Below are 27943 nucleotides of genomic sequence, written 5' to 3'. Positions count from 1 at the left end.
TCAACATGACATCGAACTAACTAGTGTAAATAGCCTAAGACTCCGTGCTTCAAAAATCCGTGGTATGGTTTTTTTGTCCCCAATTCAGGTAAATAAATAGGTGCCCTTGTTTGAGTACATGGGGTGCGTGAGGTATTAACTTCAAGAGCGGAAAGGTCATCAGCTATCCATCATTTGGAGGAGTCTGATCCATTAAGATCCAGGCAACTTACCAGTCTGTTGATTTTCCCATTTCCTCCACTCTTTTTGAGCGCGCCTTGCTCGCCCTGTCTTGCCTGTCCCTAGGTGTGCCTATGTGGGTAAGGCGTGGCGGAGCTCAGCTTAAGCCTGCTGTGTTTACGTTGGAATAATAGAGCGAGGTGCGTTGGATGTTGCGATCGTTATAAGACATTTTCAACGTTGCGAAGAGGTATAGTATGTTTGAGATAAGGAGGTAGATAAGTAGATTAGGAAAGGAGATCGGCAACTGTGCGTTTGTTAGCTGGGTGCCTTGTTGACAGGATGGCATGAGATAGGGGATCTTACCATTCATAGGCATCTCATCAATCTGCGTAGAGTAGTACAGCTCAATATCGCGCAGGATGCGCACGTCATCGCTCGTGACAAAATTAATGGCCACACCCTTGCGGCCGAAACGACCACTTCGTCCGATACGGTGGATGTAGTTTTCACGGTTGGTGGGCAGGTCGTAGTTAATGACGAGGGACACTTGTTGAACATCGATACCACGGGCCCAAACATCGGTGGAGATAAGTACACGCGAGTTACCCTGGCGGAAATCTTGCATAATGCTATCACGTTCCTTTTGAGGCATCTCTCCGTGCATGCTTGATACTGTGAAGTTGGCCTCACGCATCTTGTCGGTGAGCCAGTCGACCTTTCGGCGGGTGTTGCAGAAGATGACGGCTTGTGTGATGGTGAGGGTATCGTAGAGGTCGCAGAGGGTATCGAACTTCCATTCTTCCTTTTCGACGGCGATGAAGTACTGCTTGATACCTTCCAGCGTCAATTCGTCACGCTTGACCAGGACGCGGACGGGGTCTGTCATGAATTTCGTGGTCATGTCGAGCACATCGTAGGGGAGTGTAGCGGAGACGACAACGACCTGCGTAGCCGGGGGAAGGTAGCGGTAGACGTCGTAGATCTGCTCACGGAATCCCCGGTTGAGGAGCTCGTCGGCTTCATCGAGAACCAGCATCTTGATGTGGCGGGTGCGCAAGTGGCGTCTCCGGATCATGTCCGCGACACGGCCAGGTGTTCCTGAGACGACGTGCTGACCATAGTCAAGCTTCCGGATGTCTTCACCGATGTTTGTTCCTCCGATACAAGCATGGCATTGAACGTTCATGTAGTCGCCGAGGGCCATGATGACCGATTGGATTTGGGTCGCAAGTTCGCGGGTGGGAGAGAGGACGAGAGCTAAAAGATTAGCACTAAATCAAGACCGTCGGAATTGCTTCCAGCATACCTTGGGTCTCGCGAACAACGGTATCAATGACTTGCAGAGCACTGATCGAGAACGTCGCTGTTTTACCGGTACCGGATTGCGCTTGAGCGATGGTGTCGCGGCCCTTGCAGATCTGGACGATGGCGCGCGACTGCACTGCTGAAGGCGATTCGTATCCGTAGGCATAGATACCGCGAAGAAGGCTTTCCTTCAAGTGCATATCCTCGAAGGTGGGAGCAACGGTGACCTCCCTGGAGGTGTTAAACTCCATCTTGTCTAGAATTGCTCGTCAGTAGTTGCGGCCTCATTTCGCAGGTAGGAACCATACCATCGGTGCGTCTGTCGATTCCGTCCGCCATCTTGAATTAAGAACAGAATGTATTGAATGGGTTAGGGTGAGAGTTGCGGTCCTAGAGGAGGAAACGTCGAGCCTGCACTGCGACTTTTCGCCGACTGCAGCGACCGCCTGCGTCACGTGCCAGAATCTCGCCGCATTCAAAGACGCGGCAACCTTCTCAAGCCGACATTATTAGTGGAAGGTCAAATTAGACATTATATCACAGACAGGATGGTGCTTGAAGATCAGCGGTTTATTCACGAGGACCTGGAGAGATTGGAGCAAGCTATTGCAGACCGAGTTGCTGAAGAGCCCCGGAACGTGAGTAGCTCTGGAGTTTTTCTTGCCCGTCCGTCACCAACAAATGCCCTTCTATACAGATACGCGAACGACTCGCTCGCGACCATGAGGTAGCCAATTTCCTTAGTCGCATCGACGAACAGTCGAAGAGATTACTCGAGATCTACCAAAACACCGAGGGCGAACGCGAGAAAGAGATTCAGGCCATCTCCACCGGCGACCAGTTCGATGAATTCTACAAACGTCTGGACGAGGTCAAAGACTTCCATAAGCGCTATCCCAATGAACCGGTCGAGAACCTTGAGAGGGCGTACAAGCGCCGACAGCCCGGCGAGGGCGAGCCCACAGGATTAGAGGTCGATACGATGTTCACTGGTGAGGAAGGATACGGACAGTTTCTCGATCTCACACGGCTTCACGATCAGTACCTGAACTTGCCCGGTATTAAACGGATATCATACATACAGTACCTTGATGTATTCGATGCGTTCACCCCACCGCAGATGACTATCAAGCGAAACAACAAGCTCTCAGACACATACTTCCAGTATGTCGGAGAGCTCGCCAACTATCTTGAGGAATTTATCAAGAAGGCCAGGCCTTTGCAGGATCTCAGCATGATCTTTGCGAGTTTCGACGATGACTTTGAGAAACAGTGGTCAGAAAACCAGGTCCCTGGATGGACAGAAGAGGACGCCAACGGTGGCACACAAGGCCCGAAGACGGAAGGATCTGGTGAAGGTACCTGGTGCGCCGATTGCGAGAAGGAGTTCAAGAACGAAAATGTGTACAAGAACCACTTGACGGGAAAGAAGCATATTCGAGCTGCCGAAGCTCGTAAAGCAGCGGGCGAGTCGGGCAAAGCATCGGCGCCGGCTGTGAGCAGTGGGGCAACAGGTACTCAGCGCTTAAAGGAACGAGCGGTTGCAGAGCGCGAACACCGCGTTCGCTCATTAGCCAGAGTACTCATCAACGAGCGTCAAGCAACAAAGATTAATGTCGAGCGGAGACAGGGTATGACAGAGCGCGAGCGTCAAATGGAGCTTGATGCGATGCTCGCGGAGTCCGAAGACGTTGGCGGTGACCGTGGGGCCGAGTCAGACGAGGAAGGGGAAGACAAGGTATACAACCCTCTCAAGCTCCCACTGGCTTGGGACGGCAAGCCCATTCCTTACTGGCTGTACAAGCTGCATGGTCTGGGTGTTGAGTACTCTTGTGAAATCTGCGGTAACTACGTGTACATGGGTCGCCGCGCCTTCGACAAGCATTTCTCTGAGGCGCTGCATATCTTCGGCTTGAAATGCCTCGGTATCACATCAAACACAAACCTCTTCCGCGAAATCACAAAGATCGACGACGCCATCCGGCTGTGGGAGAAATTGGAACAGGATCGCAGAAAGGACAGAGACCTTCATGACAACGTGGTGCAGATGGAGGATGCAGAGGGTAACGTCATGCCTGAGCGGATTTATCTTGAGTACGTCAACCAAAACTCTTCACTATCTTCGTTAATGCTAACAACTACTCTAGTCTCCAGAAGCAAGGTATCCTGTGAAGTGGTAGTGGAGTGGATATTGCCCTGTTTTTCTACACATCGTGACCGAACCCTGGCGTTGGCAGGTATCTTTTCATAGTTTATACCATGGGGTTGTTGAATCAATGGGAAAATTGAGTTTCGCGTACTGACACAGTCACCAGTGCGCCATGTATTCTACCACAGAGGAGGCCTTCAATAATCAGTAGTACTCACTTGCCCCGGGCCCAGACACCGTAGGCACCATCACGTGATATCGTGTTCCATGGACGCGTTTCCTATTTCTTCCGCATGCCCCTCTCGCGTCCTTTCCTCAACTTTCTTTGAACTCTTCGAGGGTTGCCGTGCCCATGTCCTGGCCTATTTATTCCCATGAGTTCCATAGGGAGTTGGAGAAGCATCGCGTTCTGTCTGAGTAAGACACCAGCGATCATTGACGCGATATATGGGGTTCAAATTCACCTTTCTATGTGATCTGCTCTCGTCGCTTGAGAACAATCGCGTCCTCAAAGCGGCAACTGACGCCCGGAAACAAAATCCAGATGTCAAGACTATTACACGATGGTTTGCCCGGCATGGCAAAAAGATTCGCGATCCCGATATAAACCAACTGGCTCTTTTATCATGCATGTTCCCAGAGAAGCGAACCGACCGAGTCTACGGGCTGCAAGATTCAGGTTTAGCTAGGGTCATCGGCCGGTGCCTACTCCTCGGATCGTCTCGTCGTGAGGAGCTGGATAAATGGCGTACAACCGGTGGCGCAGATCTCGGCCAATGCGTGGAGAATGTGATGCGACAAGCAGAGAACGACACCGCCGCTGGTCAAGAGGTCACCGTCGAGGAAATCGACTTCGCATTGACGCAAATCGCCTCGCGAGTTCGATTCTCTGGACCGAAGATTCGAAAGCAACCCTCGGCGATCGATGTAGACCAGACGCTTTCACCTCTGTACCGGCGCCTGAGTAGCAGGGATGCGAAATGGCTGACTCGAATGATACTCAAGACTCACTTTTCTCATACCATACCAGAAGTCCTGACGATGACAAGCTTCCACTTCTTGCTACCACATCTGTTGCTTTTCCAGAACTCCTTTGAAGCTGCGGTGTCTTTGCTGTGCTCCGAGCCCATTACTCATTTTCCGCCCAGGCCTGAGCCAGTATACGCCAAGGACCTGGGTAAGATTGCTTTACATCACATGAAACCGAAAGTCGGAATCAAGATTGGAAGGCCAGAGTACTACAAGGCTCGCAGCACCAAGCATTGCTGTAACATGGTCGAGCAACGAAGAATGAGCGTCGAAAAGAAATATGATGGCGAATATTGCCAGATTCATGTTGATCTTTCGAATCGTTTCAATTCCATCCAGATATTTTCCAAGAGCGGCAAAGACTCCACAACAGATAGGATTGGTGTGCATACAGCCATCGAAGATGCCTTGAGAATAGGTAGCAACGATTGCAAGTTCAAACGCCGCTGCGTTTTGGAGGGCGAGTTGCTAGTCTGGAGTGACAAACGCCAAAAGATCATGCCGTTCCACAAACTACGCAAGTTCGTTTCTCGGTCTGGTCTCCTGATTGGAACAGGAAATGATTCTCCGTTAGTCACTATTAATCGTAGGCTGCGTGGATATACTGACATCCGCAGACCGCAACCTTACGAACACTTGATGATAGTCTTTTTTGACATACTACTCCTTGACGATGATACTTGCTTGCGAAAGCCACATCGAGAGAGGCGACTCCTGCTCAAGGACACAATCCGAATGATTCCAGGCATTTCTGATATCGCCGAACAACGTGTGATTGATTTTTCTCGGACCGATGGTCAATCTAGGCTCGAGGCGCTTTTCTCCAAGGCCATTGCTGAACGCTGGGAAGGCCTGGTTCTGAAAGGAAGCGAGGATCCCTACTTTCCAATTTTGGTTAACTCCGGAGCTAGCTGCGAAGGTCGTTGGATCAAGTTGAAAAAAGATTACATCCCAGGACTGGGTGACACAGTTGACCTTGCAATAGTTGGGGCAGCATACAATGCGCGTGATGCGTCTGAGCTTGGACTCGCGAAGAAGGAAACATGGACGCACTTCTTTGTGGGTTGTCTTGAGAACAAGAACGCTATCCTGCAGTCCAGTGCCGAACCTAGATTTCGCGTCATCGACGTGATTGATCGCTACTGCATGAGCCAGTCAAACATGCAATTACTCAACACATTTGGCAAATTTGGTGCTCGTAGCTCCGATTCCAATGACGAATTCGACATTGAAGACATTCGATCTGGCTTACCAGGAATTGACGTTGTTTTCAAAGACCCGTTTGTCGTTGAGCTGATGGGAGCCGGATTTGAGAAGCCGTCAGGCGTCCGGTACTATACGCTTCGCTTCCCCAGAGTCCTGAAAATTCACTTCGACCGGTCGCTTGAAGATGTTGCTTCTTTCCTGGAGCTGCAGCTTCTAGCAGACTCGGCGGTATCAGTCCCATCCGAGGATATACTAGAAGAAGAAAAGGAATGGGCCAACCGTGTTAGGTCGAGTGCAGCAGTGACAGGCTACCTCCCGGACCAATCGCAAAGCTTCTCTAGCACCGGCAGCGCACCGCCATCTTTCAATGCTATTCCTATTCATGTCGACGATCGCCCGACCTCTTCCAGCTCGTCAGATGCGGCTCACGAAGCTGGTGGAAACATCTTAGCTAGCCTTGGCAATATCGCATCCCCGGCAAATGCTCGAAAACGCAAAGCACCCCCGCCAATGTGGCAACCTTGCATCAAGAGTCTTTCCGGCAGGCCAGAGAAAGGTGCTCGCTTAACGAAAGAGATTGTTGGTCCAGCATTGACGAGACTGGTCTCTGCACCATCTCTGATGGCGATGAGGAGTGGATCGGATAGTGGCCAGGCCAGTGCAGACAATCGTGAAGGTTTCGAGTCTACGCGCAATGGAATTGTTGAATCTGTCATATCGCCCCTTGCTAGCACCCCTGTCTTCATTCACTCGGGCCACGAGCGCCAGTCGCTCCCTGAAATCGATGGCTACGGCAACGTTGTTCGCGAACTTGAAGAATTTATTTCGATATTGAGGCCCCATGATGATAGCCTCGGTTCGAAATCTCTAAATAGCAGCCTGGGTATGGTATTCACAGATGTCACTCAGCGCCCTCTTAACTCAACGATCCTCCATCTCAGCCAGGCGATCTCTCAAACCCTCACAGGTGCCACGACTACCCACCACCCACAAGGCCGGATCTTCATTCTCGACTCCAAGTTCCTCTCCATATCAACAAACTGGAAGCATCCCAAATTCTGCCTCCGCAAGACCTGGGAGAAAATCAGCAAGCATTACTTTTGTGCATGCATAGCGTGGGACGCCGAGGTTGACACACGTTCTGGATCCGAGGAACCTGTGGAGGAAGATCCCAGTACTGAAGCTATTCAGGATCAGGTTAAGAATGAGGATCCCAAACTCAAGCTCAGGATATCATTTGATCGCAGGGAGATTTTGGTTTTAGGGCAGTTCAGCTCGCTTGAGCCTTTGGTTAGGGTTGGATAACTTACGTATCTTACGACTCATGAATCTACGAAGGAACAAAAGGAATCATGATCTTGGTTTAATGCAGAAGCACTTGTTAGACAGTCGTAGACAGTCAGAGTATCAAGGCAAACATGCTGTGAAGTGGTATCATGTTGACATTCGAACCTAAGCTGCGGGATATATAAAAACGAACTAAACTAAGCATCCGCAAAACCCATCAATGGATACACACCAACACCGCGCTAGCCCTGCCTGCAATTCAATGCAATGGAAGATCAGAACGTTGGAAATGCAGAGAAAGAGAGGAATAAGGAAAGCAAAGAGCAAGAAAGAGTGTAACAGATTAAGGGGAGGAAACTGGATCATTCGCCGGACTCTCTTCTCGCGCGTACATCCCTCATCAACGCCTTCGCTTCTTCAACCTCAACTCCATCCTGACAGAGTTCACTTGCAAGTTGGTCCGCTCGCTCGAGGTCACCGTGTCGTAGTGACCACCTTGCAAGCCATAATCTTGCCTTGGAAGTCGTGGCGGTCGGCCCAGTCCCATGCCAAGAATCGTCTTCCTCGCCGTCCGTCTGCCGTCTTCGTGCGCGTCGACGATTCCCGCCTGAGGCTGAAGCATCGTCGTCATTATCGCTATCCGAAATATCAGACTCCTCGTCACCATTCGGTGCTCCGCCGGTTTCTTGTTGCAGTGTGAGTTCCATGTATGCCGCTGCCTCTTCCTCATCGCCTAGGCGCTCGTAGAGACTCGCGATCTGATGCAGTGTTTCGGGGTCGAGGATTTTACGGGATTGAGAGGTTCCGTGTTGAGAGGGGTCCTCGGCGTAGTATGAGCCTGCAACGAGGGCGCGCTTGAGCGCTTTGATGCTCTGCTCGATGCGGCCCATCTTCGCGTAGCAGGAGCCGACAGCTTGCCACATCTTAGGGTCGTAGGGGCGAAGAGCCGCGGCACGTTGGTAGTAGAAGAGAGCGTAGAAGGACATGTCGAGGACTTCATACGCCTGACCGAGACCGTACCAGGCGCGGTAGTCCTTGCGGTTGACGTCGACGGCGCGACGATAGGATTCAATAGCAGCGTGGGTGTTTTTCATCTCGATGTATTCGTGGCCCATTAGTGTCCAGGCGGAGAGGAAGTTGCGGTCTAGGGTTAGGGCGCGGCGGAAGTACATGACTGCTTTTTCGTGCTCGGATTTCAGAGAGTAGTAGTTTCCCACTACGCAGCATGTTTCGGGGCGGAATTTGTCGGTGGCGGTTGCGACCTGGGCGACGAAGGCCAGTTGTGGCCGCGCGCCCATCACGTAGAGAATGTTGGAGTAATGGTCGAGACTGTCGAGGCGATGGGGTGATGTTATTAGGATATCTGTAAAGATGTGGGATGCTTCTTCAAAGTCTGTCCGGGATTAGTAGCGCATAGGAAGACGATTGCGACAGGGCATACCTTTAGAGTGATAGTAGAGTAGGGCTCTTTGGGTCTTGAGGAAGGCGCTCGCAGGAAAGATGGTTTCAAGTTCTGACAAAGCTTGGTAGGTATCCTCAGTAGCTTGATACAGCTCTTGACTGCAATGAACGTGGAATATGAGAGTCATGATATTTTGCGGAAGGTGCTCGACGACTTGTTTCAACTGCACACAGTTAGCGACCCGCAAGGAAAGGAAGGTAGAGGAAACGCACATCTTCAGTACTTGCAAGAAGATCATTCAGCTCTTGCCATGCGCCCCAATGGAATGGATTCAGATGAACGCTCCTTATCAGCCATTTTCTCGCTTCCTCCTCGTTTCTCCCTTTGATGAGGATAACTCCATATAGGTACTCAAGCCAGCCGTGGTTTTGATCCTCGACACCCTTCTCTTGACGTTCCGTGAACCAAGCTTCTAGTCCGCGGGCAAGGTCTGGAAGCTCCCGGTTGACAGTCGCACCTCCGTCAGCCGGGCCAAGCACCATCTCTGTCTCTTCATTCTTTCGTTTTTCGCCAGCAAGATACTTGGCATATAGCGCAAGGAATAATGACTTTTGACTGAGTCGTGGATACGGATTTCTCGTTGCACCGGTCTCTTTGCCCCCTGCATATGAAGATGCCTTCGACTTGCCTTTCTGCGGAGTCAATGAAAGCTTGGGTTTTGGGTTTGGCGACGATGTAGATAAAGAGACCGGAGGTATTGTCGGGGGAAGGAATACCGAAGCGCATCGGTCATATTCACGAGTGTCGAAATAAGCTTTCGCTAGTAGGTATTTGTGAGATTCTTGGGCTTCGAGGGCAGCTTCGGCTGGATCTTGAGTTCGGAGGTAGGGATTCTGCGGCGGAGGTGGATCGGTAATGTCCATCGGCGAGTCGGGATCGGTGTCATAGTTGTCGAGGGGGATAATTGAGTCGAGAATTTCGGCCGCCCTATAGTTACAGTAGGTAAGCGATTGGTGCAGATACCACTGAGGTAGTTTGTTTACCATTTTGCGGACTGGTATAGACACCGCTCGGAGCACTTTATTGCCGCGTCTTCAAGTTGATATTTCAGCTCCTTGATGTTTTCTTCTGTGAGATTGGCGGCCATGATTAAGCGTGGGAGTAGGTCTGATGCCTGTACAGGTCCCCAACGTGTAAGATCGACGAAATAATGCGCAGGTTGCAACAACCTTGCTGTGTTGCAGAGAGGTGCAGCGCGGAGAGACTTGATTTCCTGTTTGGGCGACGCGACAAACAAACAGTGCAAACCGCGGGGCAACGTGCTGGGTGCTGGTCCCGCCCGTACGGCGTAGCGCCCATACTATCTTGGGCCTGCTGTGCTCCTTTTTCCAGTTACTCCGACTCCGCACTCGACGAGACCGCCCCTTTGTTGTTCTGCCTGTGATTTATTCATTGACCATTCCCCCAGTGTTTTCTGCATTGTCTGACTTTTGCTAAATTCCGGGTTACCTCAATTGCCCTGTTTGCGTCTGCTATACCTCGTCTTTTTCTCCGTCGCATACCCCACAATGTCCTCCAAGGCCGAAAGCCGTGCTGCTTTCGAGGCGGTCTTTCCCTCCCTGCGCCAGGCTATGCTTGACCATGCAAAGAAGTACAACCTTCCCGAGAATGCTCTGGAATGGTTCAGCAAGGTACTGTGACACAATTGGCTCTCCGCGACCAGGAAGTACTGACTTTTTCTTTGTGGTAGGCCATTGACACAAACGTTCCTGGCGGCAAGCTCAACCGCGGTCTTTCCGTCCCTGATACTGGTGTTGCTCTTCTGCAGAAGCCATTGACCGATGAACAATACAAGGACTTGGCCACACTTGGGTGGTTGACCGAGTTGCTGCAGGCTTTCTTCCTGGTCAGCGATGACCTTATGGACGGCTCCATCACCCGTCGTGGCCAGCCTTGCTGGTACCGTCACCAGGGTGTTGGGCTCATTGCCATCAACGACGCTTTCCTCCTCGAGTCCGGTATCTATGTCATCCTCAAGAAGCAGTTCCGTTCCCACCCCGCCTACGTCGACCTGATCGAGCTTTTCCATGAGACTACCTGGCAGACTGAGTTGGGCCAGCTGTGCGATTTGATCACGGCGCCCGAGGACAAGGTCGACCTCGACAACTTCTCCATGGAGAAGTACATGTTCATCGTTACCTACAAGACCGCCTACTACAGCTTCTACCTCCCCGTTGCTCTGGCCCTCCACTACCTCCAGCTCGCCACCGACGAGAACCTCAAGCAGGCTCACGACATCCTTATCCCTCTTGGCCAGTACTTCCAGGTCCAGGACGACTACCTGGATGCCTACGGTGACCCCGAGTTTATCGGAAAGATTGGTACCGATATTCAGGACAATAAGTGCTCATGGTTGGTCAACCAGGCCCTTCAGCGCGTTACCCCTGAGCAGCGCGAACTGCTCAACAACGCATATGGCCGCAAAGACAACGAGCAAGAAGCCAAGGTTAAGCAGCTCTACCGCGAGCTGGACCTCGAGACTGTGTACAAGAAGTACGAGGAGAAGATTGTTGGTGAGCTCAAGACGAAGATTGCAGCTGTTAACGAGTCCGAGGGACTGAAGAAGGAGGTCTTCGAAGCCTTCCTCGGCAAGATTTACAAGCGCAGCAAATAGACGGCATGCATTGTGCGACAGAGGATTAGTCGAAACACCGCATAGTATAGATTAGAACGATTGGATGACATGTTTATAATAATTTACAACTACCAAAAAGCATTGACCAACAGCCTCCATTCAGCCAAAAAAGTTCGAGTCAGGTACACAGAGTAGCACAAGACGCTGCACCACGAGTCATTGTGCTCTAGGGTCGGAGTAAAACAGCGATAGGGAACTGTTTCTGAAACCCGAACAACGGTTTACTTTATTCCAAACCGTCAGGTTCGGGGTTCCTATCGTCCAACCGGCGAGAAGCTTAAAGCCCTGACGGCTGGATAGTTGATGGGTCCAGACTTGGTGTAAGGGTCCAGGAGTGGTTTCAAGTTTTAACCCTGTCGATCACATCTCTGCCGGCGTGTCAGCAACGGCCGCTCTAACTAGAAATATCGGCTGTTACGTATACTCCCGTAACAAATATATGAGACTTTGCATCCCGTCCCTCTCCCTTCCTTCCTGTTTCAACTGCACTCCCGAACTCGTTTTATTTCCTCTTCTCGGTCATGGTCAATCCTTGCCTTTCTTCTCATCCAATGCAGCACCTTCATTATGTGGCATCACGTCTTCTTAGCAATTGCTATATTGCTTAACATTACTCATGCGTCGAGGGAGACTGAGCCCGTGGGTGAATGGCCCACCGAGCTCTACAGATCAAGCTCGGTCTTTGGTACGGCCGTCTATGTCGCGAGGAAAAGCATAGTTTGCAAGGATGGCTACACTTTCTTGTCACCGCGCGGAGATGGAGTCGCTGCCCGCGGCCCAACAATCATTGACCAAGATGGCGAACTCATCTGGGCGAGCGAAGACGAGAGATATGGAGCGGCATATAACCTGGACGTTCAGACATACAAGGGCGAGAATTACCTTACCTTCTGGGAGGGGTATGATAAGGCCAGCGGGCACGGCGAAGGCGTACTTCACATGGTATGGTAGTTCTCTCAGCATCAGTATTTCGTGTTACTGACCCGTCCAGCTCGATGAGCAATACATAGAGCGATATGCGATCCAAGGCCCGAACGGCGAGTCCGCAGACCTCCACGAGTTTCGAATCACCAGCGACGATACGGCGCTTTTTACCATATACGATGTTCAGCAGGCTGATCTGCGGCCGGTCCGTGGGCCGGAGAGGGGCTGGATCTGGGACAGTCGGTTTGTGGAAGTCGATATTGAGACGAATGAGGTGCTTTTTGAGTGGCGTGCGTCGGACCACTTCAACATTACGGATGTGACTGTCGACAACCCCGAGAGCTCAGGGTGGACATACGGTCATCCCAAGGACTTCTTCCATATTACCAGTGTCGACAAAGACAAGTTCGGCAACTACCTTATATCGGCCCTTCACAATGACCATCTCACCTACCTCAACGGTCGCACTGGTAGCATCATGTGGAAACTCGGTGGTAACCATACGGATTTCGAAGATCTCTCCAACGGGAGAGCCTCAACATTCGCATGGCCCCATGATGCGCGGTTTACCGAGGACGATGCAATCACATTGTTCGACAATACGACTCCAGACGACAAGGTGAATCGCGGCCTTGTACTCGACGTTGACCAGGACAATATGACTGTTAAACTTCGCCGTGAATATCGCGCGTACGGCCATGATGGAGTCACGCCAGAATCACAACCTCAATCTGATGGCTCTGTCCAGATGTTGGAGAATGGAAACGTCCTTGTCTCTTACGGCCGCAACGGCGCAGCGTGGACCGAGTTTAGCGAGATGGGAGTTGCCATGTGCCACACACAGTTCGGCTCCCTGTCTAGTTTTGGCTCAGGCACTCCAGCCTCCTACCGGGTGAAGAAGCATTCATGGCACGGAGATCCTGACACGACGCCAGCCTTTGAAATTGATGGTCTTGAAGCCTATGTTAGTTGGAATGGTGCAACCGAAGTTGGCAAATGGGTTCTCGAAGGGGCGCAGGTTGCTCTTCCCAACGCCGACCCGCATCTCGATCCAAATGTCCCTGGCCACGAGAGTGCGACTTCAGAAGAAGCGAAATCTGACACATATTTCTCGGCAATAACAACGGTCAAGAAACAAGGGTTTGAAACAAAGATCAGCATTCCGTCTGATATTGAACACCCCTACCTCCGTGTCCGCGCCCTGGACAAGAAGGGGCTGATAATGCGCACTTCGGCAATTCTCCCTTTCCATCCGACCACCGAGGAACCAGAAAGCCCCCCTCCGCCCCCTGAAACAGAGTCTCAAACATCACCAGGCCTCTTCTTTGCAGGTGCCTTTGCGGCATTAGCAATCATTGCCTGTATTTTCTTCGTGCGCCGCTATTGTTGGTCATCCTTTGTCCGAAGCTGTCGACGAATCCGTTTCGGCCGGCGCAGGTTCCTGCCTTTGAATCTTCGGGACGCAGAAAGTAACTGGGAGGAGTATTATGCGAGCGAAGAACAGGAGGTTGGACTACACACAGTAAGCGACACTGAAAGCGATGACAGCGACGACGTCGAGATTTCACAACTGGATAACCCCCGGCTGTCGCCAGCTCTATTGTCACCGAATCCGAATAAATATCCCAGATCACCGAGCTTCCAGAGTGATAATGGGTTGCCGATGTTGATCAGGACACCGAGCACGCGAAGCACTGCGAGTTCAAGAGCAAAGCAGCAATAGAATACACTGGCTCGCTCTGATGATTGACTGAAGGCAGTTGACTGGACAGCGGAATATTTATAAAACTTGATACTGTATATTATTAGACAGATAGCAATAGCAATTACTATATTTATCTGCAGAATATTGGCGGTTGAAGGGAGTTTCCAATCGGCCGTTCTCAATTATCGGAGGAGATAGGCCTGCATATTTGATGAGAGCATTTAACTCCACAGGACAATCATGCCATGACGGACTTTTCTACCCCAAATCTGTAGCCTTGCCATGGCATCTCCGGACTCCAGCAGCTCGTGATCGCCGTCACCGGAAGGAGCGTGATTGGCGAAGACTGACAGGTGGGCCTGGAGAAGTGACGTCATGGGCCCTGGAGCTTTCCCCAGACCGATCGCAGTTGATCCAGAGCGTCATGACCAATGCGTGCCAAACTCAATGGAACGTGAAGAAAACTCTATTAAATACATGATACACTTGAACTACGTTGGATGCAGAAGAAAAGACTTCTGTAGAGAGCTTCATCGGCTGTTATCTTGCTAGCAGGATCACATCCCAACGGCCGACAAGACAGTTGTAGACAACTAGTAACGCCTCCACGAAAAGCGATTAATGTAGGTCGATGATCAACCGGTCGGGTGATCTTACAATTGGACCGTTTGAACAGATCCGAGGAGGGGTCGTCATGCTATTCCTTGGAGGGTATCGTCACTATTGAGCTGGGGCCATACCGTTTGCCAGGGTGCATCAAGCAACCAAGTCCGTGCAACCGCCCTCTCGCCGGATAAGGCCTGCTTCCTCTTTTCTTCTTCTCACTCTCCTCTTTTGCTTCATACTTCTGTTGCTTGTGAATTTGAGGAGGAAAAGGGCAAGCAATAAACATATTTCTCTATCGTCGTTGTCTCACCTCGCCCCTGACCAGGCTTACGGTAGGTTGGTCCCGTCTAGAACCAGCTTGGACTCCCCGCCACCCGGTTTCGACCTTCCCCCACACTCCTGTCCAAGGCACGCCCCAAGCGCTGAGCACCACGGGCCTCCGGACAAAGCGGGTGTCGGTCTTTGCTTCTGACTCCTTTTCTGACTCTTCGCCAGACTTCTGCACTTCATTCCCTCTCATTGCCTCTTATCTCGTCAACTCCCAGCACAACCACCATGGCCGACGAGCAAGACCCCCCCAGGCGCGATGTCCGCAACCACATGCTCTTCGAAATCGCAACGGAAGTCGCCAATCGCGTCGGAGGCATCTACTCCGTACTGAAATCCAAGGCACCCGTCACGACAGCAGAGTATGGCGAGCGGTATACCCTCATCGGGCCGCTCAATCGCAATTCGGCCGCCGTGGAGGTCGAAGAGCTTACTCCATCTAGTCCCGCTATGACAAAGACTATGCAGTCTATGAAGGAGCGCGGGATTGAGATGGTTTACGGTCGCTGGCTTATTGAGGGTGCGCCGCGAGTGCTCCTCATTGATACCGGGACGGGATACAAATACCTGGATGAGTGGAAGGGAGACCTGTGGAATACGGCGGGGATTCCGTCGCCTGCTTCTGATCATGAGACGAATGAGGCTATTGTGTTTGGGTATTTGGTTGCGTGGTTCTTGGGCGAGGTACGTGCGCTCCGGAGCTGGGTTGACCGGTGCTAATTCTGGCAGTACATTGCTCATGAGCGTCGTCGTGCCGTTGTTGCACAATTCCACGAGTGGCTTGCTGGTGTTGCTCTCCCGTTAACAAAGAAACGGCATATGGATTTGACGACTATCTTCACTACCCATGCGACGCTGCTCGGTCGGTACCTCTGTGCTGGATCAGTTGACTTTTACAATAACCTGCAGCACTTTGATGTCGATGCGGAGGCTGGCAAGCGTGGGATTTACCACCGATACTGCATTGAGCGAGCTGCTGCACACTCTGCAGACGTCTTTACTACTGTTTCACACATCACGGCCTTTGAGAGCGAGCACCTTCTCAAGCGGAAACCGGACGGCGTCTTGCCAAACGGGCTGAATGTCAAGAAGTTCTCTGCTGTTCACGAGTTCCAAAACCTGCACTCCCAGTCGAAAGAGAAGATCAATGAGTTTGTCCGAGGTCACTTTTATGGACATAACGACTTTGACTTGGACAATACCCTCTACGTCTTTACATCTGGCCGATACGAATTTCGCAATAAGGGTGTTGACATGTTCATCGAAGGAATGGCTCGTCTGAACCACCGGCTCAAGTCTAGCGGGTCAAAGACGACAATCGTGGCTTTCATTATCATGCCCGCACAAACCTCGTCGCTCACCGTTGAATCGCTCAAGGGTCAAGCAGTCGTCAAGTCGCTCCGCGACACTATTGAAAATATCGAGCAAGGCATTGGAAAGCGCATGTACGAGCGTTGTCTTTCCTGGAAGGAGGGCGACAACATGCCCGACGAGAAGGACTTGATCACCAGTCAAGACCGCGTCCTTCTCCGACGTAGGTTGTTCGCCATGAAACGCCATGGTCTGCCTCCGATCGTCACACATAACATGGCAAGTGATCACGAGGACCCCATCCTCAACCAGATTCGCCGCGTCCAGCTCTTCAACCAGTCCTCAGACCGCGTCAAGATCATATTCCACCCGGAGTTCCTGAACTCGTCGAACCCTGTGCTTCCTTTGGACTACGATGACTTTGTTCGTGGAACTCACCTTGGTGTCTTCCCGTCTTACTATGAGCCCTGGGGATATACACCTGCTGAATGTACTGTCATGGGCGTTCCTAGTATTACGACGAATCTTTCCGGATTCGGATGCTACATGGAGGAGCTTATTGAGAACTCGTCAGACTACGGCATTTACATCGTCGACCGTCGAATGAAGGGCGTCGACGATTCAGTTAACCAGCTGACTGATTTTATGTTCAATTTTGCTTCCAAGAGTCGACGACAGCGCATCAACCAGCGTAACCGCACCGAGCGACTCAGCGACCTGCTGGACTGGAAGCGTATGGGATTGGAATATGTCAAGGCAAGACAATTGGCTCTCCGAAGAGGTATGCAATCTTTTACGACTGGATGACTCACCTGTACTGACCTCTGAAGCCTATCCCTCTTCATTCGAGAACCAGGACGATTACTTCGACATCGGCGGAACGGATCAGAAGATTTCGCGACCGTTGTCAGTGCCTGGTTCTCCGCGCGATCGCTCCGGCATGATGACTCCCGGCGACTTTGCCTCGCTCCAGGAAGTCAAGGAAGGTCTCTCGACAGAAGACTACGTTGCATGGAGACTGCCATCGTACGTTCCATCCAGAAGTTCAGTGACGATCAGTAACTAATCTGCCAATAGAACAACCGAGGAAGACGATCACGATGACCACCTCTTCCCGCTTACCCTGCGAACGAAGAAATCGGACCGAGCGTCTTCACCTCTGGACCGGATAGCCATCAACGGTGGACAGCAGTTGTCGTCGTAGCATACATAAGACCAGCCCTTGCTTTCCTTCCTTCTTACTTGTCTATGTACTTTTGTCAGCATATTGTGTATGGTTTCTCTGTTGATGTTGGTTTGAGTAGCTGGGCTCTAGCCTACACCTTCGTCCCCGTACAGTTGTTTAGTCTCGATTGAGATATACCATTCAATTGCGCTTCCTTCAACCTTTCTTGAGTAGCTATGGTCCGCTCTCGTATTTTCAAAGCTCGTGCGCTTGATCGGCTTCTATTCAGTCGAATAAATTAGTCACGGATTCTGGCACCGGAAGGCCCGCGAAGATCGGACCAGCTCTGGAGCCCTGGACCCGGATTGCACTCGTCCGGCGGGTCTTCTCGCATCGAGGGCCAATGCACCCTGTTGGCAGTCCGAGCTCCATCCCAATCAGATCTCGACTTCAGCCCTGTGTGGTCCCTAAGGTTGAACCCGGTGAGAAGGAGAAAAGATGAAGTCAACAGTGGGGTTGGAAACTCGTGACCGCGGGGTAGCTATTTATTTCTGCCCCTCGTCTTCTCGTTTCTTCTTTCCTACCTATACTTCTCAACTACTCAATTGCTTCAATTGCTCCTACTTTACTTCAATCACCAATCGAACTATCGATCGGTACGGCCATCACGATGTAGCGGTGTCTTCGCTGGAGTTCAAACGAACAAGTCGGTCGGGTCAAGGTATCGTACAGAATCAACAGTCATCGCAGTGCATGACAGGTGTTCGGCGGGCTACTGCTTTTCTCCTTCTGGGGCCAAGTAGCAGCCCGTTCGTTCTGAGATTATACTGTCATAACTTGATCTAGACAATACTAGCGAAAGGACATGCGTTGCATTGACTGCCCCCCTTTACTTTACAAGAAGACAAGGGACGGCTTTCATAGGGAAGCCGTCTCCTATGCTGACTTTCCTCAACAGAGAAATCTTGTCTTTGACTTGACTACGTTTTGAACTGCCAAGATGTCTACTGATAAGATTACTTTCTTGACTAACTGGTACGTTAATCCACATTTGACAAATCGATTCTCCTTGGGAACGATCTGGTCTTGTTTGGTGGTGAGCTCTGTGCTAAGGTGTTGCAGGCACGCGACCCCGTACCACGCCCCCCTTTACCTCGCCCAGGCCAAGGGATACTTCAAGGATGAAGGTCTCAAGGTTGCCTTGCTCGAGCCCAATGACCCCTCCGATGTCACTGAGATCATCGGTAGCGGTAAGGTCGATATGGGCTTTAAGGCTATGATTCATACTCTTGCTGTATGTCAACCACCTTTACTAGTCATCTAGACGCAATAGCAACTAACAAGCTGGAAAGGCCAAAGCTCGCAACTTCCCTGTGACTTCTATTGGCTCCCTCCTTGACGAACCCTTCACTGGTGTCGTCTACCTCAAGGACAGTGGAATCACCGAGGACTTCCGATCCCTCAAGGGCAAGAAGATCGGCTACGTTGGAGAGTTTGGAAAGGTACGCTTCCCCCAATGCTTTATTCAAAGCTAGTATTGACTGGTGCAGATCCAAATCGACGAACTCACCAAATACTACGGCATGACAGCCGACGACTACACCGCCGTCCGCTGCGGCATGAACGTCACAAAGGCCATCATCAACGGCGATATCCACGCCGGAATCGGCCTCGAGAACGTCCAGATGGTCGAGCTCGCCGAATGGCTGGCTTCTCAGAACCGTCCCCGCGACGACGTCCAAATGCTGCGCATCGACCAGCTCGCCGAGCTCGGCTGCTGCTGCTTCTGCTCCATTCTGTACATCGCCAATGACGCCTTCATGGCCGCGAACCCCGATAAGATCAAGAAATTCATGAACGCCGTGAAACGAGCGACTGAGTTCGTTCTTGCTTCCCCCGAAAAGGCGTACGAGGAGTACGTCGATATCAAACCGATCATGGGCACCCCTGTCAACAGGAAGGTCTTCGAGCGGTCGTTCGCTTACTTCTCTCGCGATCTGAAGAATGTTCAGCGCGACTGGAACAAGGTTACCAACTATGGCAAGCGTCTGGGTATCCTTGACGCTGACTTCGCACCTAACTATACCAACAAGTACCTCTCTTGGACTCTTGACGCGGACTCGGCCGATCCTACCGGCGACCAGAAGCGCATGGTTAAGTTGCAGGAGCAGGTTGCTGCGCAGGGTGGATTCCACCGTCTGGAGGTTGCTTCTGCTTAGATGCGGAAGGACCTACATTAGCCGAAGAGATCATATCCTGATCCAAGGCCCAGAATGTGATGTCGATAGCTTATGCTGGTCACTCTTTGCAATGGAACAGACGACAGTGATATTTTTGCTCTCTCTTGCCGTAGATCTATAATCGAGTACCAGTAGAGTATTAGTAGACTTGGACCCGCCTTGAAACTTCGCTTTTGCACAGCCATAAAGTTACTGCCTGGCGACCTTGTCGCTCTCGTTTTTGGATTCTTATGGGTATTTTTCAGCCCCAGGCTCCAGCCAAAACGGACGTTCAGCATCACCTAACACTGATTATCATCCACTGCAATTTGAAAAAGTGGAGAGGCATCAGTCTTTAAAGCATTGATAGACAATAAAAGCTGCAGTACCTTAGAATACCTTTTCCATCACCCTGTGGTTAATGGGAATACTGCTATACAGAGGACCTGGGAATTAACAACGCTACAACAACTACCCAAGAATGGAACTAACATCACCTCCTCGCGCATGCCTACGAGATTTTTGATCAAGAATAATCCTGCTCTTCATGCTCTAGTAGATGCTGCGCAAGCTAGGCTAGTGCCTGAACCTGCGGCTGCTGTCAAGCCTGTCAAAGTGTTTGTTAATGATGATAAAGAAAAAGAAGAAGAAATCATTAATGGTAGGATGGAAAGAATGCTGCAGGAGCTTGCGCAGGACCCCCAGGAGAATCACGAGTGTGAACATCATTAATGGAGATTTATCCTAGGCTCTCACACCTGCAAGGAATACTACTATTATCTGCTCCAATATATCTTCAAGTATTGCCAATGTAGACTTCGTGCTTGCTGGTGGTGCAGAAGGAACAGACTATAAGGCAACCAGAGGCAAGGATTAAATATGGAAATCGAGTTTACTGCTATTAAGTTGAATTATGCTTTTTATTAACAATGTTGGAGTGAAGTTAATTGTCCAGCTAGATAAGATATTACTATTGGTGGGCTTTGGAAAATTAGATTAATATTATTTGCTAGATAGCAAATGCAGCTTGTTCAAGAGTTCTAACTATCCTGGCTCAAGATACACCTCTTTTTTACTAAACCATGGTTACACATAGTATGGAAAAAAACCGCCCTAATAACCTTTTTAACAAGTTTCAATCCTGCTAACATCCTATCTTTAAGCACTATATTAACTACCAGGCCAGAGCTGAGCAAACCCCGCAGTCACACCCAACAAGGCTTCTTTAGCTAATGCATACTATATAAACATAAGACAATGCTAATGCTGGACTACTCTCGCACTCTTCCTCCTTATTGCCTGATAAACCAAGACCTTGTAGGCAATTTGGCAAAACTTAATATTTGCCAGACCATCTTAAATAACTCCTGTCCCCATCCGAAAGCTCGCTTTAAGTAACTTGCAATAAAGAGCTCCCGAGTGTCTTTTTGTATTGTGCGAGGCACCGACGTGGAGGTTAAGGCTTTCCTCGTACCGGCCCATGTCTTCGAGGACGTTACCCATGCCGTAGAGGATCTTGCCGGTTCTATGTCTGGTGATCAGTATGGAGCCGTCAGGGGGTAAAGACTGCAGTTGGGAAATTCGCTCACTTGAAAGACCTGGTGTCATCCACACCCCACGCCGCGGCGTGGATATCCAGAATCTCAACAAGGGTATGCTCAGCCTCCTCAAATCTCCCCTGCATCCAATAAATAAACCCAGGTTTGGCTCTGGCCATCCGAGTATCGTGTCCTCGTAGTCATCAAGTCCCTGGAAAATCTCAATGGAGCACAGAAATGCCCCCGCTGCCTCGTCAAGCATGTTCCTGTTCCCATAGGCAACGCCAATTTCGTTGTACGCGTAGCCGAGCTCGTAGTCCTCGATTCGCTTGCCCTCAGACGACCGGCGCTCGAGCAGCATGTCTAACCATTCTTGCTTGTGATATAGGCTCAAATCGTGTTGGTTTTTATCAACCATAGCAATGCCGAGGAAAGAGTGGCTTTGTCGGATCTGGCGGACAACTTTCTCATCAGCTGTATCCCCGAACCCTTTTCCAATTGTCTTTGTTCAGACCAACAGCGTTGCAAACTCTTATCTTATTGAGGCCAGCGCACCTTGACCAATCCGGACAGGGCAACTTGTGGATGCGGGGTGTATAACAGACTGCCATTTTCTGCCCTATAGATTGGGCCCAGTCCACTAACGATTCCCTTCTTCATACCTCCTCCGATTTCATTCTTTACACTTCTATCACGATGACTATCGCAGGATCCCGACTAGATGGTGTTGCCCTCGTCGTTGGTGTAGCTCTCTCCCTCTCCCTGCCTTCTCCCGGTCCTTGCTAAAGCGCTCAACTAACCACATCCAGTTCGGTCGCGGAATAGGCCAACAAGCCGCCTTCTCGATCGCGGAGGCCGGCGCCCGAGCCATCGTGTTTGCGGACATGAATGAGGAGACCGCCCATGCCTCCGCAGAAGAAAGCAAGCAATATGCCACGAACAAGCAGTTCGAATCCGACGTCTTCGTTGTCAACGTCAAGGACGAGGATAAGGTTGGCGAGATGGTTGATTTCGTCGTGAGCAAGTTTGGCAGGATTGACTATGCCGTCAATGCGGCTGGGGTAAGTCAACTCACTGCGTCTCACTCTACTGCAATAGGTACTAACATGTGAAATAGATAGACAACGGAGTTCACACCCCGATCGCTGAAACAGATTTGGACAACTTTGACAACATCATGAAGATCAATACCCGCGGTATGCTTCTCTGCTGCCGCGCTCAGGCAGCCGCGATGCGCAAGCAGGAGCCCAAGACTTTCACCAGCCGCAACGGGTCTCGCGATATTGGCCGTGGGGCCATTATCAACGTTGCGTCGGCGAACTCCTTTGCCGGGTTACCTGGGAAGGGATCATACACTATTTCTAAGCATGCCTGTATGGGTGTGACGAAGATGACTGGTTCTTCCCCCGAACCCCCTGGTCCTTTTATGTGATTTTGCATTGTATTGCAACGACTTTATACAATCATTTCAGAGCTGACATCCCATCTCCACTAACAGGTCTCGACCACGCCCCCGAGGGCATCCGCTGTAATGCTGTTTGTCCGGTATGGGTACGCACTCCGCTACTCGATGTCGAGCTCCAGAGGAATCCGGAGGTTGGGGCGATGATCTCGGCAATGGTTCCTATTAAGCGTGCGGCGGAGAGTGAAGAGGTTGCTGATACCATTACCTATTTGCTTAGCCCGTCGGCGAGTTATATCAATGGAACCAGCATTATGTTGGACGCTGCGCTTACGACTACGGTACGGCTTTTTTAAGGATGGCGATTTTGTACCGGTTGGATACAATCGCAGCTCGGAAGCATGTAATTAAATCATGCGATATTTTCTAAGGAGGAGACCTGATACGCATTATTTAGTTTAATCGGGCAATCTCTTTGACGACCATGTGCGATGGCTGCTCTGTCGTAGCGAAGATATGAAACCTACAGAGTGGTCACTGTGTGCAAATTCCAGTCTGATGTCTTGGTATCCAGATTGAAGTATAATACCCCTTGTCACTATAGCTCAACCACAAACAGACAAAGTACTTTCCTTTCCTCAATGTGTCTATATCTACGTCTGACACCGACTAATACTCTCGATACTATTGTGATATTCCCCGGCGCCATCATCTTAAGCACATCCACTCTCACACTGTGATTATCACAAGAATACACGTAGATGATCGCAATCAGACAACCATCAACCCTATGGAACGGGCCACAATTTAAGCACCAACCGATGTCACAAATGTTCTGGTAAGCTTCCCATATGTCATTGCCGCTGATACTGCAGTTATCGCCTTCCCAGCAGTTGCCGTTAAAGCAAGTGCCGCTGGACGGAGCAGGTGACGTCAATAAGACCATTATTGTAAGAAACGGAAGGAAAGTAATAATACTTACCCCCCCGTATAGAAGGGGTCATCGTTTCGGTAGAGCGTGTTAACGATGTGGTCGCACCAAGCCAGTAGACCTGGTGTCGTGCACATGCCTGAGATCTTGTAGTCATACGCCCCAGCGACCGCCCTAAACACGTTAATGAGGTGATTTCACCCTGCGCCTAGATATCAATTTTCTGGTGTCGATTGTCGATGTTCCAATGGGTAATGTCCATTTATAGGTATAGCCTGTAACATTGAGGTAATAAGCTTGACGGGCGTCCAAGACCAGGGAGGCGCTGTTGAACCTTCGGGGACCGTTCTGCTGCATCCATACAGTGTACTGCCCTCGACGTTGTAATGAGCGCAGACGCAATCGTCAATCTTGGGATTGACGCTCCGGCCGGTATTTGTGTCAAACTCGCAGTCTGCCGAGTCCCAGATGTAGACGCGGAAGAAGGCGTAGGGAACCAGAATGCCTCCGGTAAAGATGGTCGAATTGGCGCCCGGAGATGCCTTGTAGTCACTGATAGTGCTTCCATCAGGCAAGAACATTGTGCTGACGGTGACTGTATTAGAGGGCGAGCCCAGATTCCCACTACCCACGGCTGCTATTACATGGAGAGAGTAGATGGTTCCAGACTTGAAGCCGCCCATAGTGGAGGTTATCATTGAGCTTGGAACACTTGCAATGACGCATTTCCTCGAGAAGATGTTGTACCCCAGCGCATTTGAGACGGAGTTCCACGATAGCTTAGGAGAGCTGTGCTCCGAGGACAAAACTGAGAGCCGCGAGACGGCACCGGCACTAGCATCGGTTTTCAACGTTTTCATCACTGGGCGAAGTATCATACGGGTTGGACAATACATTATTGGTGATCTGGAGAAACCCAGCGCCGCCTTCGCTAGCCAACTCAACAAACTCACCAACAGCAAATTCTGGCACGTCGTATACAAGGCGCCAAAGCTTTTGCGGGTCCTTCGGAGTCCAACTGTGAGGCGTGTGTGAATTGATGTAGGCGTTGTAGGAAAGCTCGAAGGTTAACAGGGTGTCCAACAACTGCGGCCCTCCCGGGACGGTACCGGTCCCGACACATCTTACCAGATTAGTAGCACTGACCTTTGCCCACTATCATTGCCGGAGAGCTGGAGCCAGTCGTAGCTGACTTAGTGAAGAAAGCCTTGTTTAATCCGGCTATATGGCTCGTTGGGCACCCTGCCACTCCTGTTTGTCCCATCGGGACCTCCACGCCGCCGCCTGATGCCGACGAGCTGGAGAAGCAGTTGGTAGACGCTTCAGATGGTAGAGGTCAGCCTGACCACGTTCGCGCAAAATGTCCTCCAAGATTGACTTGATTTTTCCTTTTGTACGGAGCTGGGTTCCCTCATCTAGACTATTTCTTGCTTTTAGGAGGACAGACGGCACGGAGCACTCAGCCAGCAAGGTCTAGGTCCTTGAGTTCGCCCTGGATCGCCTTTACTCATTCGCCACTTGGTAACCAACCGTTGAGTTTGCGGGTCGGTTACTAGCCCGCTCGACGTCGCCGGCGGAATTGGCCACACCTCAATCGATGCTTTGATAAGGGCGAGGAGAGATCTCCAAAACCATATTGGCCTTGGCCCCGAGCCTGGCGATCCAACCTACCCTGACCCGCCGGAAGTTTTGCGCGTTTTCTTCGTCGAGGTAGCTCCATATTCCTACAGGGGACCGAAATGCAAGTTATCTACTTGTGGGCAGCGCAGCCAACCAGGCAGTTTGCGTTTCGCAGTGAGCCCAGGGATGGGACAGAACAAGTGGTCCGCCGCGGGTATGTTTGCCAGAATATCATAGTACTTGTTAAGCTGAAAGATTTGTTGCCTAGATTTCTATCATATCCGGTGTTCCGAAGCAATCGCAGATTTTTCCCAGCTCGAGTTTATCCGTCGGGTCGAGTCTTGGACCCGAAATACCTGGAGGTTTCGGGGGTTGGCAGCCAGCAGCATTTTTGATGCCAATTACCTTGATTCAGCAGGAGTTGAGCGATTGATCCTGGAATGGAAGGTCCGGCATGGAGAACAGATGAATAAAAAGGACAGATCTGGTGGTGAAACTAATAAGGAACTAGATCCGGATTTTTCTGCTTTGCTCCAAAGAGCAGGTTCGGCGACATGCAAAGCAAAGATGCCCAAAAACAAGGATAGATCTGAATACCACAACTTAATATCCACTCTCGCTCCCTTTGAGAGTGATGGCTCCGGTGACACAAATGAGTGGAATATATTTGATAAGTATCTTAGGGTCACATCAGAAAGCCTGGCGGATCCGCACAATCTCAGTGCAATGATCGAACACTGGGAAACCGATGTGGTAATGTGCCTCTCCCCTTTCATCATCTCTTCACTAACATCAGCTCTATAAACTTGCTTTGGATGGAGATCCGAGTATGGACCTAAAAGCAACGAGGGCACTCAGACGCCTATCGGGCATTCTGATGCCAGTAACTTCTTCTACGGGTCCTTGGGTCCCTAGGGCCTAACAAGTCCCTCTATAGTATAGCAAAGAAGTCCTCCTCGTCAACAACCAATTCACAGAGGAAATTATTATCCCCCTTGCCATGCTGTTGAAAAAGCCTGGCCGCCATGGCCATCATCCATTGATCACCGCGACGGAAGAGGAAAGCCTCGATGAGTCGGGTGGAGGAACACCTTGACCGGATGGGAAATATTCAAGGCATCAAGAGGGGGTTAGTTCCAAAGTGCGTTTCCCGTGAAAGGGTTTAGGACTGAGATACTAGTTTGAGAGGATGGCGCCGAGGAAGTACATGTGCGTTTCTAGAGTTTGAGCAAGTCTATTTTTGAGATAACGGTTAAGATCTTATGCCATGATTTTTTTCCCGCTTTTTCTTTATTTTATTAATTATCCATAGCCATTCATCCCGGAAGTTGGGAATGAAGAGAAATTCCTGCCCTGTTATAAACAATGCTAAGCCTCTTTGCGATAATACCCTCAGGATCAAACTGAGAGTCAGATCTGCAAGTGTGAGGCGGTGCTATTATTCTCTGGAGTAATTCGAGTGGTACGACGGCTAAGTAATCTCCAGAGTTCGTTCGCGAGGGTCGACCGACACTCATCAGCGTTACTGCGGTAGAGAGACTTCAGAACGGATTTGGGGTCGCGAAGCCAAACCGGGTTGCAACCTAGAAGACCATCGAGGAGGCGCTCCACTTCGGATACTTAGGCAAACGTCGACACTAGGGGCAGAGCTTGTCAGCCCCAACGACAGACTGAATGAGGGATCTGGACAAACCCAGCCTGCGTCCGGTCAACGACATTGTCCAAAATAGCGCGTCTAGAAGCTCAACTCTACATTGTATTTCTAGAGTTCTTAGGCAGTCGGTGCATTTCTTCTATGGCGTGCGGTTGATACATTGTAAAAAGTACTCGACCATCAAACTAGAACAGGAAAATACCATGGATAATTGATGGTTTAGAATCTATTATAGCACGAACCGGGCATAGCGTTGACTCGTCATTATCCCATTCAAAACGCCGGATCAGGCTGACGCCAGCGACTGCGCACCCGATGCTCATCAATCGCGTGGCGCTGAAATGCCATTTTATGCAACAAGGTCACTTCGCACCAGTTACACTTGAGCAGCTCTTCCTTTAGATAAATAGCATTAAAGTGGCGCGTGACACAGCCAGCGTCATAAAACATACAACAGCAAACCTTATTAGGTAGCTTCTTATTTGCAAAGTATTAAAAGCAGGCCTCCGGCTGTTGCGAATTTTTCAAGTATTCCTTGGTAGCACGCGACAGCTTCCCCTGTATGGTAAGGGGTCCAACTTCGCATGTGCTGATGCTGTCTTAGACTTGGGATGCATCTTGGGGTTGAGCAATAGGTTTATCCAATGCGGTGGAGGTTGTGGTTTCTTGCCTGGGCTGGCCTTTTAAAGGCCTCCTTCAAGAATATTATAATATTGCATTACCGCATCCGAAGCTGCATCGCGCCAATTCTATTCATCCTCCAACAAGTTGGAGATTAGGTAGGACATTAATTAGTGCAAAAGATGTAGCTGGCGAGGAGGCATCACATCCCTAAAAGGTTCATCCTCTTCCTTCTTAACTGTGGTGCCAGAGAGCTGTGCCTTAATATCCAGGAATGCCTGCTCTTTATTAAAGTTCTCTTGGATCTAATGTTATAAAGCCCTTGACAATTATTTTCGTGTATTTATTACCTTCTTCTTTTATCTCTTGACCCAAGGGAGCAGGCCTGGTTACTAGGTCTTATTATACCAGGCATAAATCTTGTTTAATGTTGAGATAGCCTCAGGCATCAGCTGGCGGTCACGTGCTCTCCGCACCACTGACTTTCCACCGATCGCCTTCTAGATAGAGAATCCAAGGGCTTCTCAGGGCGATCGCTCACCTCCGAGTTCCCGACATTTAACTTCCAGCAGGCTTCTTCTAACTTAGGATGGTCCTCCACCTGCTTCCTCTATTGCTTTATTAAATATCTTGGGTGTTGTAGGTCATGCCAACAATTCTAGCGCGTGACAGCCTGCATCAATTC

At 50.5% G+C, this 27943-nt stretch overlaps 11 protein-coding genes across 11 annotated transcripts; 7 read left to right on the top strand and 4 right to left on the bottom strand.

Annotated features, from left to right (window-relative positions):
* Positions 1-8: 8 nt before the first annotated feature.
* On the bottom strand, positions 9-1864 carry BDV14DRAFT_170200 (ATP-dependent RNA helicase eIF4A). The gene is made up of 4 exons (XM_073768171.1): positions 1776-1864; positions 1469-1723; positions 526-1419; positions 9-466 (listed from the first exon to the last, which is right to left on the bottom strand). The coding sequence occupies exons 1-4, from the start codon at positions 1804-1806 to the stop codon at positions 447-449; spliced, it is 1200 nt and encodes a 399-aa protein (XP_073630171.1). The 5' UTR covers positions 1807-1864; the 3' UTR covers positions 9-446.
* A 122-nt stretch (positions 1865-1986) lies between these two features.
* BDV14DRAFT_170199 (SF3a splicing factor complex subunit PRP9) lies at positions 1987-3967 on the top strand. Its single transcript, XM_073768170.1, has 3 exons — positions 1987-2105; positions 2165-3561; positions 3615-3967. The coding sequence occupies exons 1-3, from the start codon at positions 2016-2018 to the stop codon at positions 3637-3639; spliced, it is 1512 nt and encodes a 503-aa protein (XP_073630170.1). The 5' UTR covers positions 1987-2015; the 3' UTR covers positions 3640-3967.
* On the top strand, positions 3950-7295 carry BDV14DRAFT_170197 (ATP dependent DNA ligase domain protein). Its single transcript, XM_073768169.1, has 2 exons — positions 3950-5214; positions 5263-7295. The coding sequence occupies exons 1-2, from the start codon at positions 4064-4066 to the stop codon at positions 7154-7156; spliced, it is 3045 nt and encodes a 1014-aa protein (XP_073630169.1). The 5' UTR covers positions 3950-4063; the 3' UTR covers positions 7157-7295.
* A 7-nt stretch (positions 7296-7302) lies between these two features.
* BDV14DRAFT_170194 (anaphase promoting complex subunit CDC23) lies at positions 7303-9772 on the bottom strand. The gene is made up of 4 exons (XM_073768168.1): positions 9584-9772; positions 8813-9527; positions 8580-8763; positions 7303-8531 (listed from the first exon to the last, which is right to left on the bottom strand). Exons 1-4 carry the CDS (start codon positions 9685-9687, stop codon positions 7501-7503), a joined length of 2034 nt encoding a protein of 677 aa, XP_073630168.1. The 5' UTR covers positions 9688-9772; the 3' UTR covers positions 7303-7500.
* A 162-nt stretch (positions 9773-9934) lies between these two features.
* erg20 (bifunctional (2E,6E)-farnesyl diphosphate synthase/dimethylallyltranstransferase) lies at positions 9935-11508 on the top strand. Its single transcript, XM_073776551.1, has 2 exons — positions 9935-10231; positions 10291-11508. Exons 1-2 carry the CDS (start codon positions 10109-10111, stop codon positions 11212-11214), a joined length of 1047 nt encoding a protein of 348 aa, XP_073630167.1. The 5' UTR covers positions 9935-10108; the 3' UTR covers positions 11215-11508.
* On the top strand, positions 11509-13911 carry BDV14DRAFT_32640 (arylsulfotransferase family protein). The gene is made up of 2 exons (XM_073776552.1): positions 11509-12177; positions 12227-13911. The coding sequence occupies exons 1-2, from the start codon at positions 11803-11805 to the stop codon at positions 13880-13882; spliced, it is 2031 nt and encodes a 676-aa protein (XP_073630166.1). The 5' UTR covers positions 11509-11802; the 3' UTR covers positions 13883-13911.
* Positions 13912-14697: 786 nt separating this feature from the next.
* BDV14DRAFT_170189 (glycogen synthase) lies at positions 14698-17589 on the top strand. Its single transcript, XM_073768167.1, has 4 exons — positions 14698-15481; positions 15527-16889; positions 16939-17134; positions 17186-17589. Exons 1-4 carry the CDS (start codon positions 15026-15028, stop codon positions 17310-17312), a joined length of 2142 nt encoding a protein of 713 aa, XP_073630165.1. The 5' UTR covers positions 14698-15025; the 3' UTR covers positions 17313-17589.
* A 684-nt stretch (positions 17590-18273) lies between these two features.
* On the top strand, positions 18274-19492 carry BDV14DRAFT_188528 (NMT1/THI5 family protein; the record flags this gene model as incomplete). Its single annotated transcript, XM_073771081.1, has 4 exons — positions 18274-18308; positions 18396-18567; positions 18626-18775; positions 18824-19492. The coding sequence occupies 4 exons, from the start codon at positions 18274-18276 to the stop codon at positions 19490-19492; spliced, it is 1026 nt and encodes a 341-aa protein (XP_073630164.1).
* Positions 19493-20848: 1356 nt separating this feature from the next.
* On the bottom strand, positions 20849-21391 carry BDV14DRAFT_198298 (uncharacterized protein; the record flags this gene model as incomplete). The annotated part of the gene is made up of 3 exons (XM_073772905.1): positions 20849-21017; positions 21082-21201; positions 21264-21391. 3 exons carry the CDS (start codon positions 21389-21391, stop codon positions 20849-20851), a joined length of 417 nt encoding a protein of 138 aa, XP_073630163.1.
* A 296-nt stretch (positions 21392-21687) lies between these two features.
* On the top strand, positions 21688-22976 carry BDV14DRAFT_207661 (SDR family NAD(P)-dependent oxidoreductase). Its single transcript, XM_073775186.1, has 4 exons — positions 21688-21774; positions 21840-22091; positions 22148-22427; positions 22529-22976. The coding sequence occupies exons 1-4, from the start codon at positions 21727-21729 to the stop codon at positions 22786-22788; spliced, it is 840 nt and encodes a 279-aa protein (XP_073630162.1). The 5' UTR covers positions 21688-21726; the 3' UTR covers positions 22789-22976.
* Positions 22977-23410: 434 nt separating this feature from the next.
* BDV14DRAFT_198296 (uncharacterized protein) lies at positions 23411-24223 on the bottom strand (the record flags this gene model as incomplete). Its single annotated transcript, XM_073772904.1, has 2 exons — positions 23411-23537; positions 23727-24223. The coding sequence occupies 2 exons, from the start codon at positions 24221-24223 to the stop codon at positions 23411-23413; spliced, it is 624 nt and encodes a 207-aa protein (XP_073630161.1).
* Positions 24224-27943: the final 3720 nt, after the last annotated feature.

The sequence above is a fragment of the Aspergillus stella-maris genome, assembly GCF_047715825.1.
Source record: "Aspergillus stella-maris strain CBS 113639 unplaced genomic scaffold BDV14scaffold_15, whole genome shotgun sequence".
Lineage (NCBI taxonomy): Eukaryota > Fungi > Ascomycota > Eurotiomycetes > Eurotiales > Aspergillaceae > Aspergillus > Aspergillus stella-maris.
The sequence above is the reverse complement of the archived record's forward strand: the minus strand, read 5'-3'. Positions and strand labels throughout refer to the sequence as shown.

Bases quoted from the DNA above. Each gene is read 5' to 3' on its own strand.
- BDV14DRAFT_170200 (XM_073768171.1), bottom strand. From the start codon at position 1,806: ATGGCGGACGGAATCGACAGACGCACCGATG. The intron at 1,420-1,468 runs GTATGCTGGAAG...CTAATCTTTTAG, and splicing joins CGTTGTTCGCGAGACCCAAG to CTCTCGTCCTCTCTCCCACC. The intron at 467-525 runs GTAAGATCCCCT...ACAAACGCACAG, and splicing joins TGATGAGATGCCTATGAATG to TTGCCGATCTCCTTTCCTAA.
- BDV14DRAFT_170199 (XM_073768170.1), top strand. From the start codon at position 2,016: ATGGTGCTTGAAGATCAGCGGTTTATTCACGAGGACCTGGAGAGATTG. The intron at 2,106-2,164 runs GTGAGTAGCTCT...CCTTCTATACAG, and splicing joins TTGCTGAAGAGCCCCGGAAC to ATACGCGAACGACTCGCTCG. The intron at 3,562-3,614 runs GTACGTCAACCA...CAACTACTCTAG, and splicing joins CCTGAGCGGATTTATCTTGA to TCTCCAGAAGCAAGGTATCC.
- BDV14DRAFT_170197 (XM_073768169.1), top strand. From the start codon at position 4,064: ATGGGGTTCAAATTCACCTTTCTATGTGATCTGCTCTCGTCGCTTGAG. The intron at 5,215-5,262 runs GTTAGTCACTAT...TGACATCCGCAG, and splicing joins GGAACAGGAAATGATTCTCC to ACCGCAACCTTACGAACACT.
- BDV14DRAFT_170194 (XM_073768168.1), bottom strand. From the start codon at position 9,687: ATGGCCGCCAATCTCACAGAAGAAAACATCAAGGAGCTGAAATATCAA. The intron at 9,528-9,583 runs GTAAACAAACTA...CTGTAACTATAG, and splicing joins CTATACCAGTCCGCAAAATG to GGCGGCCGAAATTCTCGACT. The intron at 8,764-8,812 runs GTGCGTTTCCTC...AACTGTGTGCAG, and splicing joins TTCTTGCAAGTACTGAAGAT to TTGAAACAAGTCGTCGAGCA.
- erg20 (XM_073776551.1), top strand. From the start codon at position 10,109: ATGTCCTCCAAGGCCGAAAGCCGTGCTGCTTTCGAGGCGGTCTTTCCC. The intron at 10,232-10,290 runs GTACTGTGACAC...TCTTTGTGGTAG, and splicing joins CTCTGGAATGGTTCAGCAAG to GCCATTGACACAAACGTTCC.
- BDV14DRAFT_32640 (XM_073776552.1), top strand. From the start codon at position 11,803: ATGTGGCATCACGTCTTCTTAGCAATTGCTATATTGCTTAACATTACT. The intron at 12,178-12,226 runs GTATGGTAGTTC...TGACCCGTCCAG, and splicing joins GCGAAGGCGTACTTCACATG to CTCGATGAGCAATACATAGA.
- BDV14DRAFT_170189 (XM_073768167.1), top strand. From the start codon at position 15,026: ATGGCCGACGAGCAAGACCCCCCCAGGCGCGATGTCCGCAACCACATG. The intron at 15,482-15,526 runs GTACGTGCGCTC...TAATTCTGGCAG, and splicing joins TTGCGTGGTTCTTGGGCGAG to TACATTGCTCATGAGCGTCG. The intron at 16,890-16,938 runs GTATGCAATCTT...TGACCTCTGAAG, and splicing joins ACAATTGGCTCTCCGAAGAG to CCTATCCCTCTTCATTCGAG.
- BDV14DRAFT_207661 (XM_073775186.1), top strand. From the start codon at position 21,727: ATGACTATCGCAGGATCCCGACTAGATGGTGTTGCCCTCGTCGTTGGT. The intron at 22,092-22,147 runs GTAAGTCAACTC...CATGTGAAATAG, and splicing joins ATGCCGTCAATGCGGCTGGG to ATAGACAACGGAGTTCACAC. The intron at 22,428-22,528 runs GTTCTTCCCCCG...CTCCACTAACAG, and splicing joins GGGTGTGACGAAGATGACTG to GTCTCGACCACGCCCCCGAG.